Source organism: Anolis carolinensis, chromosome 1 (assembly GCF_035594765.1).
Source record: "Anolis carolinensis isolate JA03-04 chromosome 1, rAnoCar3.1.pri, whole genome shotgun sequence".
NCBI classification, from domain to species: domain Eukaryota; kingdom Metazoa; phylum Chordata; class Lepidosauria; order Squamata; family Dactyloidae; genus Anolis; species Anolis carolinensis.
Window position 1 is genome coordinate 182697576 of NC_085841.1, and position 17454 is coordinate 182715029.

Below are 17454 nucleotides of genomic sequence, written 5' to 3' on the forward strand. Positions count from 1 at the left end.
CCAATATATAAACTTTAAAAAACTCTACGGGATGCATTTGGGTATACCCATGAACTTGGTTATTTATTTATTTATTTACTGCTTTGACTCTCTCCTGAAAATGAAGGCAAATGGTAGGAGGTAATGCATGAACCAAAGGTTCATTCACATTAGATTAAACCAATTTATCAAAATGCCCAAAACCTTGGAAAATAAGATTGACCAGACTGTGGATCATATTCAGACCTTGACTGACAATTGCCTATCCTATAAAGCATATTGTTCTTCGGCACATCCACATTGAGCACTTTAGGTCAGTTTGAAACCAATGAGGGCCCCTTCCACACAGCTGTATAAAATCCACATTGAACAGGATTGTATGGCATTGTGGACTCAGATAATCCAGTTCAAAGCAGATATTGTGGGTTATCTGCCTTGATTTTCTGGGGTATAATGTATCCTAGTGGAAGTTGTAACACTGGTTAATAAATGGTATTATTCTTGGTGGAATGGGTGATATAAAGACTGTGAAAAATATTTTCAAGAATGTTGTGATCAGATTGAAAAGCAAATTCTGCTCTTATTTCAGGATGAGTTGATGTATATGCTCAGGAAACTTCTGCTTAACATTGGAGACTTCCCTGCTCAGACATCCCATATCCTCTTTAACTACTTGGTAAGCTGTTTGGAGTATTTAACTGAACCTGAAAAGACATCATTATCAACACACCTCTTCAAAATGTAAAAATAGTGTGACCTACTGATTTTTACATTTAGTGCTGCATGCAAGAAAGGAATTTATCTCTTCTGCTGTTCATCTCTCACTTTCCTTTTTAATTTTTTTCTAAATACAATAATATGTATAAGCATTTAGAAAAAAAGAAGAAATAAAAGAAAGAGAGAAATATAATAGAAAAAGAGACAAGCAGGGTATAGAAAGAAAATGCTTAAAAATGAAATGTGACTACCAACTTTCTTTTCTCTGGTTATAGATACTTATAGTATAATCATAGCTCCTTCTCTAAAAACTCATACACTTTTTCGGGTAACTAAACCAACCAATTTTCAAAACCCAATTTCATCAGATTATTTTCTTTTTGCTGCAAGAGATCATTCAAGAGGTCCAGTCTTTCAAAAACCTCACTAATGAATTTTCTCTAATGTCTTTTGGATCTATACAATGGCCAGTAGACTTGTCCAATTCAGTTGGAGGGCAATCCATTTTTGGTATCCGCATTTCAATAGGTAATCAGATCTGTTTTTGGGAGCCTCCAGAAAATCGGATAATGAAAAAATCTGGTTTTGGCTAGGCAGTCAAAAGATCCAGAAAGATCCGGCCCATTGGCAGGAATGGGGACCTTACAAGGCCACCCTTTCCATTCCTGGGATCCTTTCCTTTCTTCTGAGGAACAGGGTTAAAGATGCATCTTTCCTGGGACCCTTTTCTTTCTTCCTTTCAATGAAGTCTGGGTTTGAGCAACAGGGTTAAGGAAGCAGTGCGTAAGACACTTCATGGTGTTCTTCTATTCTGATTGGCCCAAAAAGCAGGGCTCACAGGGAAATAATAATAATAACAAGAACAACTTTATTTTTGTTATCCTGCCTCCATCTCCCCAAAGTGACTCGGGGTAGTTAACATGGGGCCAAGCCCAAACAATTACAATAAAACAGATTAAATACAAACAAGGCACACAACAGCATCTAATAAGTGCCCATACAATAGTGAAGTAAAACAAAACATATCAACAATGGCATAATAATGTATAAAAACAGTACAAACAGTACAAGTTTGGAATGAAAACAAGCTAGGCTAAAGTGCAGAGCACAGAAAATGTAAAACCCATGGATGAGGTAGATAGAAAAGGTGCTGCATGTAGTAAGAAAATTCGAGTGGGCTAAACAATGAAATTACACTCGAAAGAGGGATAAGATAAAGTGCATCAGGAAATCAGTAGACATCAGTTTGACATTGGACCAGAAACCTGACATAGGGATCAATGAATCAGTCTTCAAAAGCACACTGGAAAAACCAGTACACAGCAGCCTCTCTGTGCACTGCCAAATAGGGGAGGAGGAGCCATGATAGGCTGCCATGTGGTCCCGTTATGGACAAAAAAAGTGACAGTTGAGCCTTTACCATTACGGCCATCTGAACAAGCTGGATTGACTGAAAGCAACTGACCAAACTGAGTCCGTGCACAAGCCTAATGGCAAGTTACTGTTTATGTCTGAAAGCAATGCATCTGCTTTCCAACCACCAGTTTCTCTGGGTTCAAAACTATGAGAAAATTTCTTTTGTTAAATGAGAAGTAGGGAGAACCCTTGTATTAATATACATAGTGTGCCAAAAAATAATCTTTATTTATACCTCTGTTGATGGATAGAATTTATTAATGTAATTCAATTCAGCAGTCTTCTTTTAAAATTTTCTTGTGCAAGAACCATAGCCTGTAAATCCCCTACTACATTTCCAGGAAAGTTGAAATATTTTGCAACTGGTTTTTGGTTATTCCCATTTCTAATGTCAATTTGTGTTAATTAATTCTCTTGTCCTGTTTATTCTCTATAGAGAGAATTGAGAGGCATTCCTGGCATAGAATGGCATAAAGGCAGTCCTCAAGTTACAAACAAAATAGGTTTTGTGGGTTTGTTCTTAAGTAGAATTTGGATGTAAATTGGAACAGGTACATTTTAAAGTGTAACTTCCGGCATATATATAGGGGGCTTTGGATAGCATATAGAATTGTTAACAACCCTGTGGAGTTTGTTTTGCTGTCTGTGCCCCTGTTCAGAAAATTTCACCTCACTTTCTGTCCCTGTGAGAATTGGATTTTGAAAATTTTAGATTGTTGTAGAAGCAAGGATTGGGGATAAAGCTCAGTGGAGATGCCTTTTTCCCATGATAACTCTTTCAGGACTGAATTTCCCTTCCAAGGTGTAAATTTCCCGCACTTCCTGTTGTCTCAGCCCTGTTCGTAACTTAATTTCTCGCACTTCCTGTTGTCTCAGTCCCATTTGGAAGTCAGATGTTTGTAACTCAGGGACTGCCTGTATATCACACTTATCTGTGATATTATGAGTTAGCTTTCGGAAGGCAAGACAAACTGAAAATATGTTGCCAAGAAAATCCTGTGATATGGCCTTAAGAGTCACCATAAGTTAGAAATGATTTTTAAACAGATATACAACAACAAGAACAATAAAATGTTGCACTTTGGAAAGCAAAATTAGCTCTATCTTTTTGATGCATAGGTGGGATTGATCATGTATTTTGTGCGCACACCATGTGAATGGGGCATGGATGCTATTTCAGCAACACTGACCTTCCTTTGGGAAGTTGTTGGCTATGTGGAAGGACTTTTCTTCAAGGACCTCAAACAGACTATGAAGAAGGAACAATGTGAAGTGAAGCTGTTGGTGACTGCCTCCATGCCAGGTATGGATTTCACTATCTTTGCACACGCTGGGGATTTAATTTGCTCTTTATATGTACTTCTGTTAATGCTGCAAAATTGCTTCCTTAACAGTTTTGATATTCACTCATATATAATTGAAAAACTCTCTTTTTAACTGCTTCCTATAATGGCAAAAAAGAGGGAGGAGGCATAGGTTTCCTCGCAAACCTTGGTCCCAACCTATTACTTCCTATCTCCTCAGTCTCCTTGTGCTGAGAATGAAGCTTTCATGTCCCTTGATCAGAATAGATGCCACTGCACAATTGGACACTCCTATTTTATTCTCTACTGTGATTAATAATAATAACAATAAAATTTTCTTTATACCCCGCCACCATCTCCCCGTGGGGACTTGGGGCGGCTCACAATGTTACAAAAGTAACAGCGCAAATACATTAACAATATACACAGTTTAAAACACAAGAAGATGATAAAACAGAAGTTAAAACAAAGGTTTATACAACAGTAATAATATCAAACAACCACCAATGCAATTCAGTCAACTTCAAAGGTGGGGGGGACTATAGCAGCAATATAAGATAAAATCATTAGATTAAAATACTCGGATGAAAGGAACCTAATAACATTCAGAGTAGAATTATAATGAGGCTGGTCATCCAATAGCTGTCTCTCCAGCTGTGATTCCCTCACATTACTGTCTGCACAGGACTTCTTCTTCTTTTTTTTTTACAGAATTTTCAGAATTGAAACCAAGACCCCTTCTACACTGCCATATAAAATCTAGATTATCTGATTTGAACTGGATTATATGGGAGTGTGGACTCATGTAATGCAGGTCAAAGCAATTATCAGGGCAGATAATCCACAATATCTGCTTTGAACTGGATTATCTGAGTCCACACTGCCATATAATCCAGTTCAATGGGGATTTTATACAGCTGTGTGGAAGGGGCCTTTGTATCCATAGGTTTTGCATCCAACCATGGTTCAAAAAAATTCCAAAATACAAATCTTGATGTTGCGGTGCACTGAGCACTACTGTATCCTCGCATTCATTTCATGGACCTTGAGGATCTTTCCAGCACTGGTTTGACTTGTTTGTCATTTTATATAAGAGGTGCCATTTTACCATGCTGTTGTATATAATGGGACTTGAGCATTTACAGATTTTTGTATCTATGGGGGGTATACTGGAACTAAACTGCTGTGGATACTGAGGGCCCACTGTGTTTCTTCCTCACTAGGAAGGTATAGTGTCAGAGTGGGGAACCTTTTTAGCATGGAGATTGGTTACTCAGTGATCTGTGTTGGATATTCAGGGAGCTATATGAATGGGCAATTGGGGTTAATGTGCTGGGTAAACCTTATCCAAGCCACACCAGCAATCCTGATTTAGGAGTGCTCGAGTGTAGGAATCAGAAGTTCCATGAACCACAAGTAGACTATCAAGAACTGCAGTTGTGCACTTATGATATTTTGGTTTCAGCATTGGACTAAAAACCTAGGTTGCTTCCCACATGAGTTTGCTCAATAGTCCTGTGCCAGTCCTTTTTTCTATATAGTGTAGCCTAACCTAGTTCACATAGTTGTAGGACTAAAACAGGGAGACTATGTCCACTATTTGGAGTTTAAGAGAAGAAGGGCAGGATCAGTGTAATCTATTTTCCTGTTTGTATACAAATACTCAACAGTGATTCCAAGTAGTACTCCCCCCCCCATAACCATGTACTCTAAGGCTAATATTAACAGTGTTTGCTTTAACCCTTGAGTATGGCTCATGTTATATTTTGACCTGATAATAGCATATTGCTTTTCAAAGGCACCAAAACCCTGATAGTTCATGGGCAAAATGAATGTGATATCCCAACCCAGTTGCCAGTCCATGAAGACACCCAGTTTGAAGCTCTTTTAAAGGTTTGAAATTTATTTTTTAAATTCTGCAATGCATTTTGATATCAGTATTTTCTTTTCCTTTTTTCTTTTTTCTTTCAAAATAATTTTTATTAAACATTTACTAGGAGAGTGGGGGTGGGGGACAAGCAAGGGAAAAGAAAAGGGAAAATTTTGGGGATAATAGATTAGTCATTGGTTAGTTGCATCTTTACAAATGTCTAATATGTTGCAAGGAGAAAACAAAGAGGGCGAGGGTTATGGGGAGTTATTTTACAAAATTATCATTGTTACACCTAAGTCTTCATCTCTATTACTTTAACACATATTTCATAAAATATTGAGGATTCTAACAATTTTAATGTTAAGTCTGTTGGTTGTATTTTCTTATGTCTTCTCACATTATCTCCTGGTCTTCATATATTCCTTCCCAGTTCTTCTTCAATGGAAATTGATCGTAATTTTTCATAACAGATGATTTCACATTAAATCTTTTCTTAAATTATTTATTATTAATATCTGCAAAGAAAGTTCTACAGTTTTCATTTAGATAGTTAATAGGTTAGTATTCATATCATTTTATCGTTATCACGCTGTCTCTCTTTCTGTATTACATCAAATATATTTTCCATCTACATCTCTCGGGTTCAAACACTCTTCTGATTTAACCATAACCACTCAGTATGATAATATTCATATAGTCCATTTTTAAGAACTTTCCCTGATAGCTCCTGAAGGCCAGATTTCTCAAACCTTTCTTTCTCAAGGTTTTGTTCCCACTAGCCAATCTAGCCTTCTTTTATTTCAGTCAATCTCACACTATATATATAGTGTATGTGCTTCTATAATTTCTATATTATTGATATTGTGCATTTTTTCTTTTATAGTATTTTCAAAACTATCAGTATTTCAGTATCTTCCTTTTTCTTTAGAGATGAATTGCTTTAGCCAATATCCACCAACTCGGACATAGCCATAGTCATTACATTTGATATTCAATACTAGCTTGGATACCTGGCACTGCCCAAATTATTTGAAAAAATTTTTTTTTAAATTGTACAAAATGCATAAGGTTGTGGATTAACAACGAACACCATGCTAGGTTAACCCTGAGAACCTCCATCAGTACTTTTAAAAAGTTTATTATGTTGGGCAAGTTTGCTCTGGATGCATCATCGGTGGGGTTCAATGTGCTCTCTGGCTGTAGAGTAAACTACATCTCCCACTATGGTGAGTCAGTCCCCTCAAACCCTTCCAGTAGGTTAAGTTAGTCATGGGGCTTCTGTGTGCGAAATTTGGTCCAGGTTCATCATCGGTGGAGGTCACAGTTTCTCTGGGTGTGGGTGAGCTACAACTCCCAGAAAGGAAGGTCATCCCCCCCCCCCAAACACACACACACACACACACACAAACCCTCCAGTATTCAAATTTGGGCATATCGGGTATGTGTGCCAAATTTGGTCCAGATCCATTGTTGGTTGGGTTCACAGTGCTCTCTGGATGTAGGTTAATTACAACTACTATAAATCAAGGTCACTTCCCCGAAATCTGGTCATGGGGTTCTGTGTGCCAGATTTGGTCCAGGTCCATTGTCAGTGAGGATCACAGTGCTGTGTCTTGATGCAAGGTGAACTACAAATTCCATTGTTTAGTCAGTCCCCCAAACCCCTCCAGTATGTTCATTTGCTGATCGATTCCTCTGTTTGCTGTTTACCATAGAAAAGAGTAGGAAAGGGTTATGGGAGAGGCAGTGGGTGGGATCATGCAAATTCTACACCAATGGAGAGAGTAAGAAACACTAGGGTGTTCATGGTGGAGGAAAAACATAAAATCAATGATGAAATTATCCCTGTATGAAAGTCTTCACTTTGGTGAATACATTGGAGGACAGTATGGTGTTTGTGGAGGACATTGGGAGGGCTCTTGTACATGGTCATGGCACTCGCTATAACCTGCAATGTCATTGGAGGGAGGACCATTGGTGTCTCCTGAGTGGTGGGAGTTACAGCTGTTTGTGGAGACAGGAGTTTGTCTGGGTAAGTGGGCACCCCAACCACACATTCATACATATTTTCACATATATGTATATCTATTCCTTTTTTCTCTCCACTTGGTTCAAACACACTTTCCCAGTATCTGACTATACATGGTGGAGGTATGTACCTATCTCCCTTGCCTCATTTATCCTCTGAGGTAGATACTTCACAAGGAGACCCATTTCTATGTTTACCATCTCAAATAAGCTGATAGGAGATAAAAACTCTGTAATGAAGTACATTATGTATAGATACTTCCTCATGCAATCTCAAATCTTACATTATTTTAGCTGCAGAATTAATGGTAATGTATGTCACTGTTGGGCCCCTGGTGGCACAGTGCGTTAAAGCGCTGAGCTGCTGAACTTGTGGACCGAAAGGTCCCAGGTTCAAATCCCGGGAGCGGAATGAGCGCCCGCTGTTAGCCCCAGCTCCTGCCAATCTAGCAGTTCGAAAACATGCAAATGTGAGTAGATCAATAGGTACCGCTCCGGTGGGAAGGTAACGGCACTCCATGCAGTCATGCCGGCCACATGACCTGGAGATGTCTATGGACAACACCAGCTCTTCGGTTTAGAAATGGAGATGAGCACCAACCCCCAGAGTCGGACATGACTGGACTTAATGTCAGGGGAAATCTTTACCTTTTACCTATGTCACTGAACAGATACAGAGGGTCATGATGCTTATTCTGTTTGTTATTTAAAAACCTAGTTTGAGAGAACTATTGGCTGTTAGATAAAAAGGAAAAAATACCTTTACTTGAATTGCAAATACTAAATCCTTAATTGCAAAGTAATATTTTGAGTATAGGATCAGATGTCGGTCACGACTGGACTTATTGTCAGGGGAAACCTTTACCTTTACCTATTTTGATGTTTAATAAGCTTCTTCTTAATCTCTCCTTATTATCCAACATATTAGCTTATCCAACGTTCTGCCGGCCCATTTATGTTGGATAAGTGAGACTCTGCTGTATATGCTTTCTTAGTAAATTGCTTTGACTTTCACGCATGGTTTCTTGTTGGGTGCTGGGAGCAAGGTGAAACCCTCCTGAGGTGCAACACCTTTACCTTACCTTTACATGGTCATACAGCCCGGAAAACTCACAGCAACTCATATTGTTCCCCTTCCTTTTCCCCTTCCCCATGAGAATACAATACACCAAAGGAAAGCATACAATGGGCGCTATAGATGCGGGGCAGCGCCCCCTAGCGCTGCTTGGGCCGTTGCTCACGCAGAGCCGCGGCGATGGTGGAAGAGGCGGAGCTGCGGCGTTCCATTCGACCGCCAGGGGCCGCCTTCGCCATCTGGGCCCCAGAAAAGAAGGAAGGAAGGAAGGAAGGAAGAAGGAAGGAAGGAAGGAAGGAAGGGAGAGAGAGAGAGAGAGAGAGAGGCGCCAAGATGAGCGCGCCGAGGCTGCTGCTCTCCCGCGCCCCGAGGTGGCTCTGCGGCCTCCAGGGAAGGAGGACCCCGGCGAGGTGAGCGCTCCCCTCTGGATCATGGGCTTCCTGGAGGGAGGGAGCGGGAGGAAAGGGGCTGATTGGCTGGGAGGAGAAGAAGCAGAAAGTTCGGAAAGTTGAAGGCAGCTGTTGGTTCCTGCTTTGCCTGCAAGATGGGAAGCACTGGCACACACAGATCCTTCCAATGCAAAGTGTATGCAGCTTTGACAGCTTGCAATTCTGCAGAAAAGGAAAATGCATCAACCCCCCACCCCCCAAAAATGACCCCGTATATATTTAGGCCTCTTCTACACTGTCAGGAAAATCCTGAGAGTGCCTTGGACTGCAAGAAGATCCAACCAGTCCATCCTCCAGGAAATAATGCCCAGCTGCTCATTGAAGGGAAGGATATTAGAGGCAAAGATGAAGTATTTTGGCCACATCATGAGGAGACAGGAAAGCTTGGAAAAGATCACGATGCTGGGGAAAATGGAAGGAAAAAGGAAGAGAGGCTGACCAAGGGCAAGATGGATGGACGGCATCCTTGAAGTGACTGGGTTGACCTTGAGGGAACTGGGGGCAGCGACGGCCGACAGGCAGCTCTGGCGTGGACTGGTCCATGAGGTCACGAAGAGTCGGAGACGACTAAACGACTGAGCAGCAGCACACTGTCATATAAAATCCAGATTATCAGAAAAGACAATCTACATTTGAACTGGATTATCCGGTTCAAAGCAGATACAGTAGAGTCTCACTAATCCAAGCCTCGCTTATCCAAGCCTCTGGATAATCCAAGCCATTTTTGTAGTCAATGTTTTCAATAAATCGTGATATTTTGGTGCTAAATTTGTAAATACAGTAATTACAACATAACATTACTGCGTATTGAACTACTTTTTCTGTCAAATTTGTTTTATAACATGATGTTTTGGTGCTTAATTTGTAAAATCATAACCTAATTTGATGTTTAATAGGCTTTTCCTTAATCCCTCCTTGTTATCCAAGATATTCGCTTATCCAAGCTTCTGCCGGCCCGTTTAGCTTGGATAAGTGAGACTACTGTAATTCGGATTTTATATGACAATGTAGAAGGGGTCTCAGGCCCAGGCCCTTCCACACAGCCATATAAATCAGAATATCAAGGCAGATAATCTAGAATCTCTGCTTTGAGCTAGGCTAGGAGAGTCCACATTGCCTTATCATCCAGTGCAATGTGGATTTTACATAGCTGTGTGGAAGGGGACTTAGTCCTCTGTAGTCACAGATTCTGCATCTGCAGTATGTTTTATTGATTTAATCCAAATGGTTTTTTAATACTAATTGATGTTTAATATTCTTTTAATATTTGTATAATATTGTAATGCTTTTAATGTTAGCTGCTTTGAGTCTCCTTATGGAGAAAAAAGTGGGCTATACATAAACATAATAATAATAATAATGCAAAAGGCCACCCTACTGGGATCTGCACGCATCACCAGAAAATACATCACACAGTCCTAAACGCTTGGGAAGTGTTTGACTTGTGATTTTGTGATATGAAATCCAGCATGTCTATCTTGTTTGCTGTGTCATACAATAAAATAATACCAACTTGTTGGGATTCTGTAAGTGATATTGGGAGGGGGTGTGATCCAGTTTTTAAATGTAATCAATTTCTGGCCCAATATATATACATATACATATTACATTTATGTAATAATCATGCTATATAACAAAATATGAAAAAAATCTGTTCCTGCTTTGAAAGTGTTCTTCCTGTTTAATTATACAGTACTTACTTTGAAAGTAGTTGTTATACTCCAGAAACTTGGGTTTTTTTGTGTCTGCCACTAACTATGTTGAATTGGTTGATACTCTATGGCCATATAAACCAGATTATCAAAGCAGATAATCCACATTATCTATTTATCTGAGTCTACGCTGCCATATAATCCAGTTCAAAGCAGATAAACTGAATTTTTATGGCAGTGTAGAAGGGGCAGATGAGATGTTCATTGAAAAACTAGATCAAAAATTTCCTGTAGACAATTTTTTTGCAGTTTAATAAACCTTTTCCAGGCTTTTATGATAGAATCAATTAGGAAATGGCATTTATTACCATGGAACAAAAATTGTGTTACATAGTGTAATGTTTGATTTTCTTATGGTATTACCCTCCTCTCCTTTTGCTGTGCTTTCATATTCCGGTTTGTTGTGTATGGCACCGCTAGCTGCCTTGAGTCTTCATGGGGAGAGGCAGGATTAAAAGAAATAAAATAATTAAGTAAATAAACTATGAGTAGGTTAGTGGCTGAGAGAGTGTGACTTGTCCAAGGCCACTCAATGTATGGTGATCCTTTCATCCAGAACAATGTCTGGTATTTTACAATCCTGTCAAATTAAAAAATATGGAGTTTGTAATGGGATTCCCATTTAGCTCTTTCCATAGAATCCAGGAAGAGACTCCAAGGGCCATCCAGTCCAACCCTATTCTGCCATGCACAATCAAAGCATTCCCTACAGATGGCTATCCAGAATCTGCTTGAAAACCTCCAGAGAAGGAGACTCCACCACACTCCCGGGCAGCATATTCTTACCATCAGGACATTCTTCCTAATGTTTAAGTGGAATCAAGCAAATCTCAATTTTGTCATTTTATATAAGAGATGTCATTTTACTTTGTCGTTTTATATAATGGGACTTGAACATCCACACATTTTGCTATTCAAAATCAATGTTGACACCTTCCTATTGCCATAATTGCTTTTCCAATAGAGTATTGCATTGGGAAGAGGTTGCCAACCTCTTTTCTGACACACCTTGTGGAAGCTGTTCTGCAAGGGAGAAAGGCAGCTGCTGTGATGCACTATTTCCAGAACAGCAAAATTCAAGGACAGTAAGAAATTCTTCCATTCCAACTGCTGAAGTCCAGACATTATTTTTCCTGTTTCTTGGCAGGGGGTTCGACTGGATGGCCCGTGAGGTCTCTTTCAATTCTATGATTCTATTAAAAACATGAAAGCTCTCATGAAGAGGAAACAAGCTGGTACAGAGATGGAGCAATTGCGGTGTGCTTACCATTGGACTCAAGTGACCCTAAGGCTTGGGTCGGGAGAAATTACACAATGTAATAACATTTGAAAAATTTTCTGTTCCTGGTTTGAAAGTGTTATTTCCTGTTTAATTGTGCAGTACTTACTTTGAAAGTAGCTGCTATACTCCAGAAATTTCATTTTTGTGACTGCCACAAACTGTGTTGAATTGATTGAGATTCAACGAGATATTCATTGGAAAACTATAGCAAATGTGCTGCAGGATGTCCCGCAGAAACAGTATTTTTGCAGTGTAAAAACTCTTCCCATGTTTTTATGATAGAACCAATTAGGAAATAACATTTATAAACCGGGAACAAAAATCGTGTTACATAGTGTTATTACAAAACAAAGGCTTGCTACTCCCTGTTTTCAAACTGGAATGATTAGATACATTAAAAGGCAAGCCTGGACTTTGACCTAGTTAGTTCATTGCTATTTGGTGCTTGTAGATAAGAGCAGTGGTGATATGAAGCAAAGCTTTGTTTTCTTTAGTGTTCAAACTGTGAGAGGAGGCAATGGTACAAAACTCTTGACAGGGCTAATCAATAAAATGTTCTTCTACAAAACCCTTGACAGAATATGCTCACTAGAAGAAGCAGGCAGACAGCAGTCTCCTCTTTTGATCTTCAGGTTTTATTTTCCAGGAGGAGGAGCTGTGTTGATGAAATATAGTTGATAAGCTACTCCATCATGTCAGTAGGGTGGTGAAACACTCAATCTAGGTAGTCTGGTTTAGTTAGTTAAAGGATCAAGATGAAAGTGATTTATCCTCTGGCTTTTTCATATCAGATGTACTGAAACAAAGTCATTAGATTGTGAGCCTTGACCAGGGTGAGGGAAAGGTAATTGTTTCTCCATTGCACTGACAAAACCTGATGATTAGCAGGAGGAGTAGATTTCTTACATCCCATACCTTCCACTTCCATTAAAGTCTGTCCATTCCTTAAGACCAAGAGAGCAGGCCCTTCTCTTTCTAACCCCTTGAACAAAAGCGCTGTTTATAAGTGACAAAAGGGAGTGCCTCTTCTGTGGTCGCATCCCACACTGGGAATTTTCTCTTTGGCAGCTGTATTGTGTCATTTGCAATATGAGCTTTTTATATAAATACTAGCTGTGCCCGGCCACGCGTTGCTGTGGCAAAGTATGGTGGTATGGGAAATAAAGTATTAAGGAATTTGTGGTAGTTAAAGGGTAAAGGTTTGCCCCTGACATTAAGTCCAGTCATGACCCACTCTGGGGGTTGGTGCTCATCTCCATTTCTAAGCCGAAGAGCCGGCGTGGTCCGTAGACTCCTCCAAGGTCATGTGGAATGACTGCATGGAGCGCCGTTACCTTCCTGCCGGAGCAGTACATATTCATCTACTCTCATTTGCATGTTTTTGAACTTTAGGGTTGGCAGAAGCTGGGGCTAACAGTGGGGGTTCTTTCCTCCCCCAATTCAAACCTGCGACCTTTCGGTCCAGAAGTTTAGCAGCTCAGCAGTTTAACACTCTGCGCCATCAGGGGATATTATTTCCTAAAGCTTGTGAATATACAATATTTTTGATTTTTGTCTGTGTTAGCTGGCCCTGATTGTTTCCTTTGTGGAATTTCCCTGCTTTCAGAGTGTTGCTCTTTATTTACTGTCCTGGTTTTAGAGATTATATTGTTCTGTATTATTCTATCACAGTAACTATTTCATATTAAAGTAGAATCTCACTTATCCAACATTCGCTTATCCAATGTTCTGGATTATCCCACGCAGTCTGCCTTTTAGTAATCAATATTTTTGTAGTCAGTGTTTTAAATTCATTGTGATATTTTGGTGGTAAATTTGTAAATACAGTAATTACTACATAGCATTACTGCGCATGGAACTACTTTTTCTGTCTAATTTGTTGTATAACATGATGTTTTGGTGCTTAATTTGTATAATGATTACCTAATTTGATGTTTAATTGGCTTTTCCTGAATCCTTTCTTATTATCCAACATATTCACTTATCCAACGTTCTGCTGGCCTGTTTATGTTGGATAAGTGAGACTGTACTGTATATTGATAATCTTATATTATCTGCTTAGAACTGGATTATATGAGGCCCCTTCTTCACAGCTGTATAAAATGCACACTGAAGTGGATTATATGGCAGTGTGGAGTCAAGATAATCCAGTAGAAAGCAGATAATATAAGATTATAAATGGGTTATATAACTGTGTGGAAGGGCCTTGAGTCTACACTGCCATATAATCCAGTTAAAATTAGATAATCTGTGGAAGAGGCCTAAGTGAGTCCTAACTCTGCCTGCCCCCTGGGCTGAGTGGGTTGCTAGGAGACCAAGTGGGCGGAGCTTAACCTTCTAACTGGCAGCAATTGGATAAAAACAATTATTCCTCTCCCTCTAATTAGGACTTTATTTTTCTTTTCTTTTTGTTGTATCAATTTAGAGGCGTGAACGATGGGTTGTGTTGTCAAATTTTGAGGTTGGGGGGCCTGTAGTTTTGTTGTTTTGTTGGTCGCCGGGATTCCATCACTCTTTTATATATAGACTAGCTGTGCCCGGCCACGCGTTGCTGTGGCGAAGTATGGTGGTATGGGAAATAAAGTATTGAGGAATTGGTGGTAGTTAAGGTAAGGGTAAAGGTTTTCCCCAGACATTAAGTCCAGTCGTGTCTGACTCTGGAGGTTGGTGCTCATCTCCATTTCTAAGCCGAAGAGCCGGCGTTGTCCGTAGACTCCTCCAAGGTCATGTGGGATGACTACATGGAGCGGCGTTACCTTCCCGCTGGAGCAGTACCTATTGATGCACTCACATTTGCATGTTTTCGAACTACTGGGTTGGCAGAAGCTGGGGCTAACATTGGGGGCTCTCTCCGCTCCCCCAATTCAAACCTGTGGCCTTTCGGTCCAGAAGTTCAGCAGCTCAGCGCTTTAACACACTGCGCCATCAGGGGATATTATTTCCTAAAGGTTGTGAATATACAATATTTCTGATTGGTTTTTTTTGTTTGTTGGAGGCAAGTATGAATGCTGCAATTAGGAAAAATGATTAGGATGTAATGGCCTTGCAGCTTTAAAGCGTGGCTGTTTCCTCCCTGAGTGAATTTTTTATTGGGAGGTGTTAGCTGGCCCTGATTGTTTCCTGTCTGGAATTCCCTTGTTTTCAGAGTGGTGTTGTTTGCGATATTTTATGTGCTTCTACTGTCTGTGGCCCTGAGAAAACAGAGGATTTTCCAGACTTTGATGATGGGAATACTTTGTTGGGAGGTGTTAGCTGGCCCTGATTGTTTCCTGTCTGGAATTCCCTTGTTTTCAGAGTGGTGTTGTTTGCGATATTTTATGTGCTTCTACTGTCTGTGGCCCTGAGAAAACAGGATTTGCCAGACTTTGATGATGGGAATACTTTGTTGGGAGGTGTTAGCTGGCCCCGATTGTTTCCTGTGTGGAATTCCCCTGTTTATTTACTGTCCTGGTTTTAGAGATTATATTGTTCTGCATTATTCTATCCCAGTAATTATTTCATATTAAAGAAGAATCTCACTTATCCAACATTCGCTTATACAATGTTCTGGATTATCCAACGCAGTCTGCCTTTTCATAATCAATGTTTTTGTAGTCAGTGTTTTAAATTCATTGTGATATTTTAGTGGTAAATTTGTAAATACAGTACAGTAGAGTCTCACTTATCCAGAACGTTGGATAAGCAAATATGTTGGATAATGAGGAATTAAGGATAACCCTATTAAACATCAAATTAAGTTATGATTTTACAAATTAAGCACCAAAACATCATGTTAGACAACAAATTTGTCAGAAAAAGTAGTTCAGTACACAGTAATACTATATAGTAATTACTGTATTTATGAATTTAGCACCAAAATATCACGATATATTGAAAGTATTGACTACAAAAATGCGTTGGATAATCCAGAACGTTGGATAAGCGAGTGTTGGATAAGTGAGACTCTACTGTAAATACTACATAGCATTACTACGCATGGAACTACTTTTTCTGTCAAATTTGTTGTATAAAATGATGTTTTGGTGCTTAATTTGTATAACGATTACCTAATTTGATGTTTAATTGGCTTTTCCTGAATCCCTTCTTATTATCCAACATATTCACTTATCCTGCCGGCCTGTTTACGTTGGATAAGTGAGACTCTACTGTATATTGATAATCTTAAATTATCTGCTTAGAACTGGATTATATGAGGCTCCTTCTTCACAGCTGTATAAAATGCACACTGAAGTGGATTATATGGCAGTGTGGAGTCAAGATAATCCAGTGCAAAGCAGATAATATAAGATTATAAATGGGTTCTATAGCTGTGTGGAAGGGCCTTGAGTCTACGCTGCCATATAATCCAGTGCAAATTAGATAATCTGTGGAAGAAGTCTAAGTGAGGCCTAAATCTGCCTGTCCCCTAACTGAAACCTGGCTGTCCCTTGGTTGCTAGGCAACCAAGTGGGCAGATATTAGCCCTCTAAACTGGCAGCAATTGGATAAAAAAATTATTGCTCTCCCTCTAATTAGGACTTTATTTTTCTTTTCTTTTTGTTGTATCAACCTTGAGGCGTGGATGATGGGTTGTGTTGTCAAATTTTGAGGTTGGGGGGCCTGTACTTTTGTTGTTTTGTGAATTGCCGTGATGCCATCACTCTTTTATATAGATAGATAGATAGCTGTGCCCGGCCACGCGTTGCTGTGGCGAAGAATGGTGGTATGGGAAATAAAGTATTGAGGAATTGGTGGTAGTTAAGGTCAAGGGTAAAGGTTTTCCCCAGAGATTAAGTCCAGTCGTGTCTTACTCTGGAGGTTGGTGCTCATCTCCATTTCTAAGCCGAAGAGCCGTCGTTGTCCGTAGACTCCTCCAAGGTCATGTGGGATGACTGCATGGAGCGGCGTTACCTTCCCGCCGGAGCAGTACCTATTGATGCACTCACATTTACATGTTTTTGAACTTCCTGGTTGGCAGAAGCTGGGGCTAACAGTGGGGGCTCTCTCCGCTCCCCCAATTCAAACCTGTGGCCTTTCGGTCCAGAAGTTCAGCAGCTCAGCGCTTTAACATGCTGTGCCATCAGGGGATATTATTTCCTAAAGGTTGTGAATATACAATATTTCTGATTGTTTTGTTTTTTTTTGTCTGTTGGAGGCAAGTATGAATGCTGCAATTAGGAAAAATGATTAGGATGTAATGGCCTTGCAGATTTAAAGCCTAGCTGTTTCCTCCCTGAGTGATTTTTTTTGTTGGGAGGTGTTAGCTGGCCCTGATTGTTTCCTGTCTGGAATTACCTTGTTTTCAGAGTGGTGTTGTTTGCGATATTTTATATGCTTCTACTGTCTGTGGCCCTGAGAAAACAGAGGATTGGCCAGACTTTGATGATGGCAATCCTTTGTTGGGAGGTGTTAGCTGGCCCTGATTGTTTTCTGTGTGGAATTCCCCTATTTTCAGAGTGTTGTTCTTTATTTAGTGTTCTGATTTTAGAGATTGTATTGTTCTGTTTTATTATACCACATTAATTTTTATATATTCTGATTTTAGTGTTTTTGAATACTTGGAGCCAGATTGTATTCATTTTCACGGTTGACCGCAACACAATAATAATAATAATAATAATAATAATAATAATAATAATA

General features: G+C 39.7%; 1 protein-coding gene across 6 annotated transcripts in view; it reads left to right on the forward strand.

The window, feature by feature from the left end:
• The window catches only part of acadl (acyl-CoA dehydrogenase long chain), a 70583-nt gene that overhangs the window by 23569 nt on the left and 29560 nt on the right, over nucleotides 1–17454 (forward strand). For 2 of the 6 annotated variants that reach the window (XM_062961220.1, XM_062961225.1), the window contains exons 9-11: nucleotides 569–655; nucleotides 3232–3415; nucleotides 5215–5309. In XM_062961220.1, the coding sequence (XP_062817290.1) occupies nucleotides 569–655; nucleotides 3232–3415; nucleotides 5215–5309 (366 nt within the window). Of the gene's footprint in view, nucleotides 1–568; nucleotides 656–3231; nucleotides 3416–5214; nucleotides 5310–8557; nucleotides 8803–17454 lie in introns of those variants that run through there. The other 4 variants (XR_010000446.1, XM_062961239.1, XM_062961236.1 and 1 more) reach the window with 4 other exon arrangements.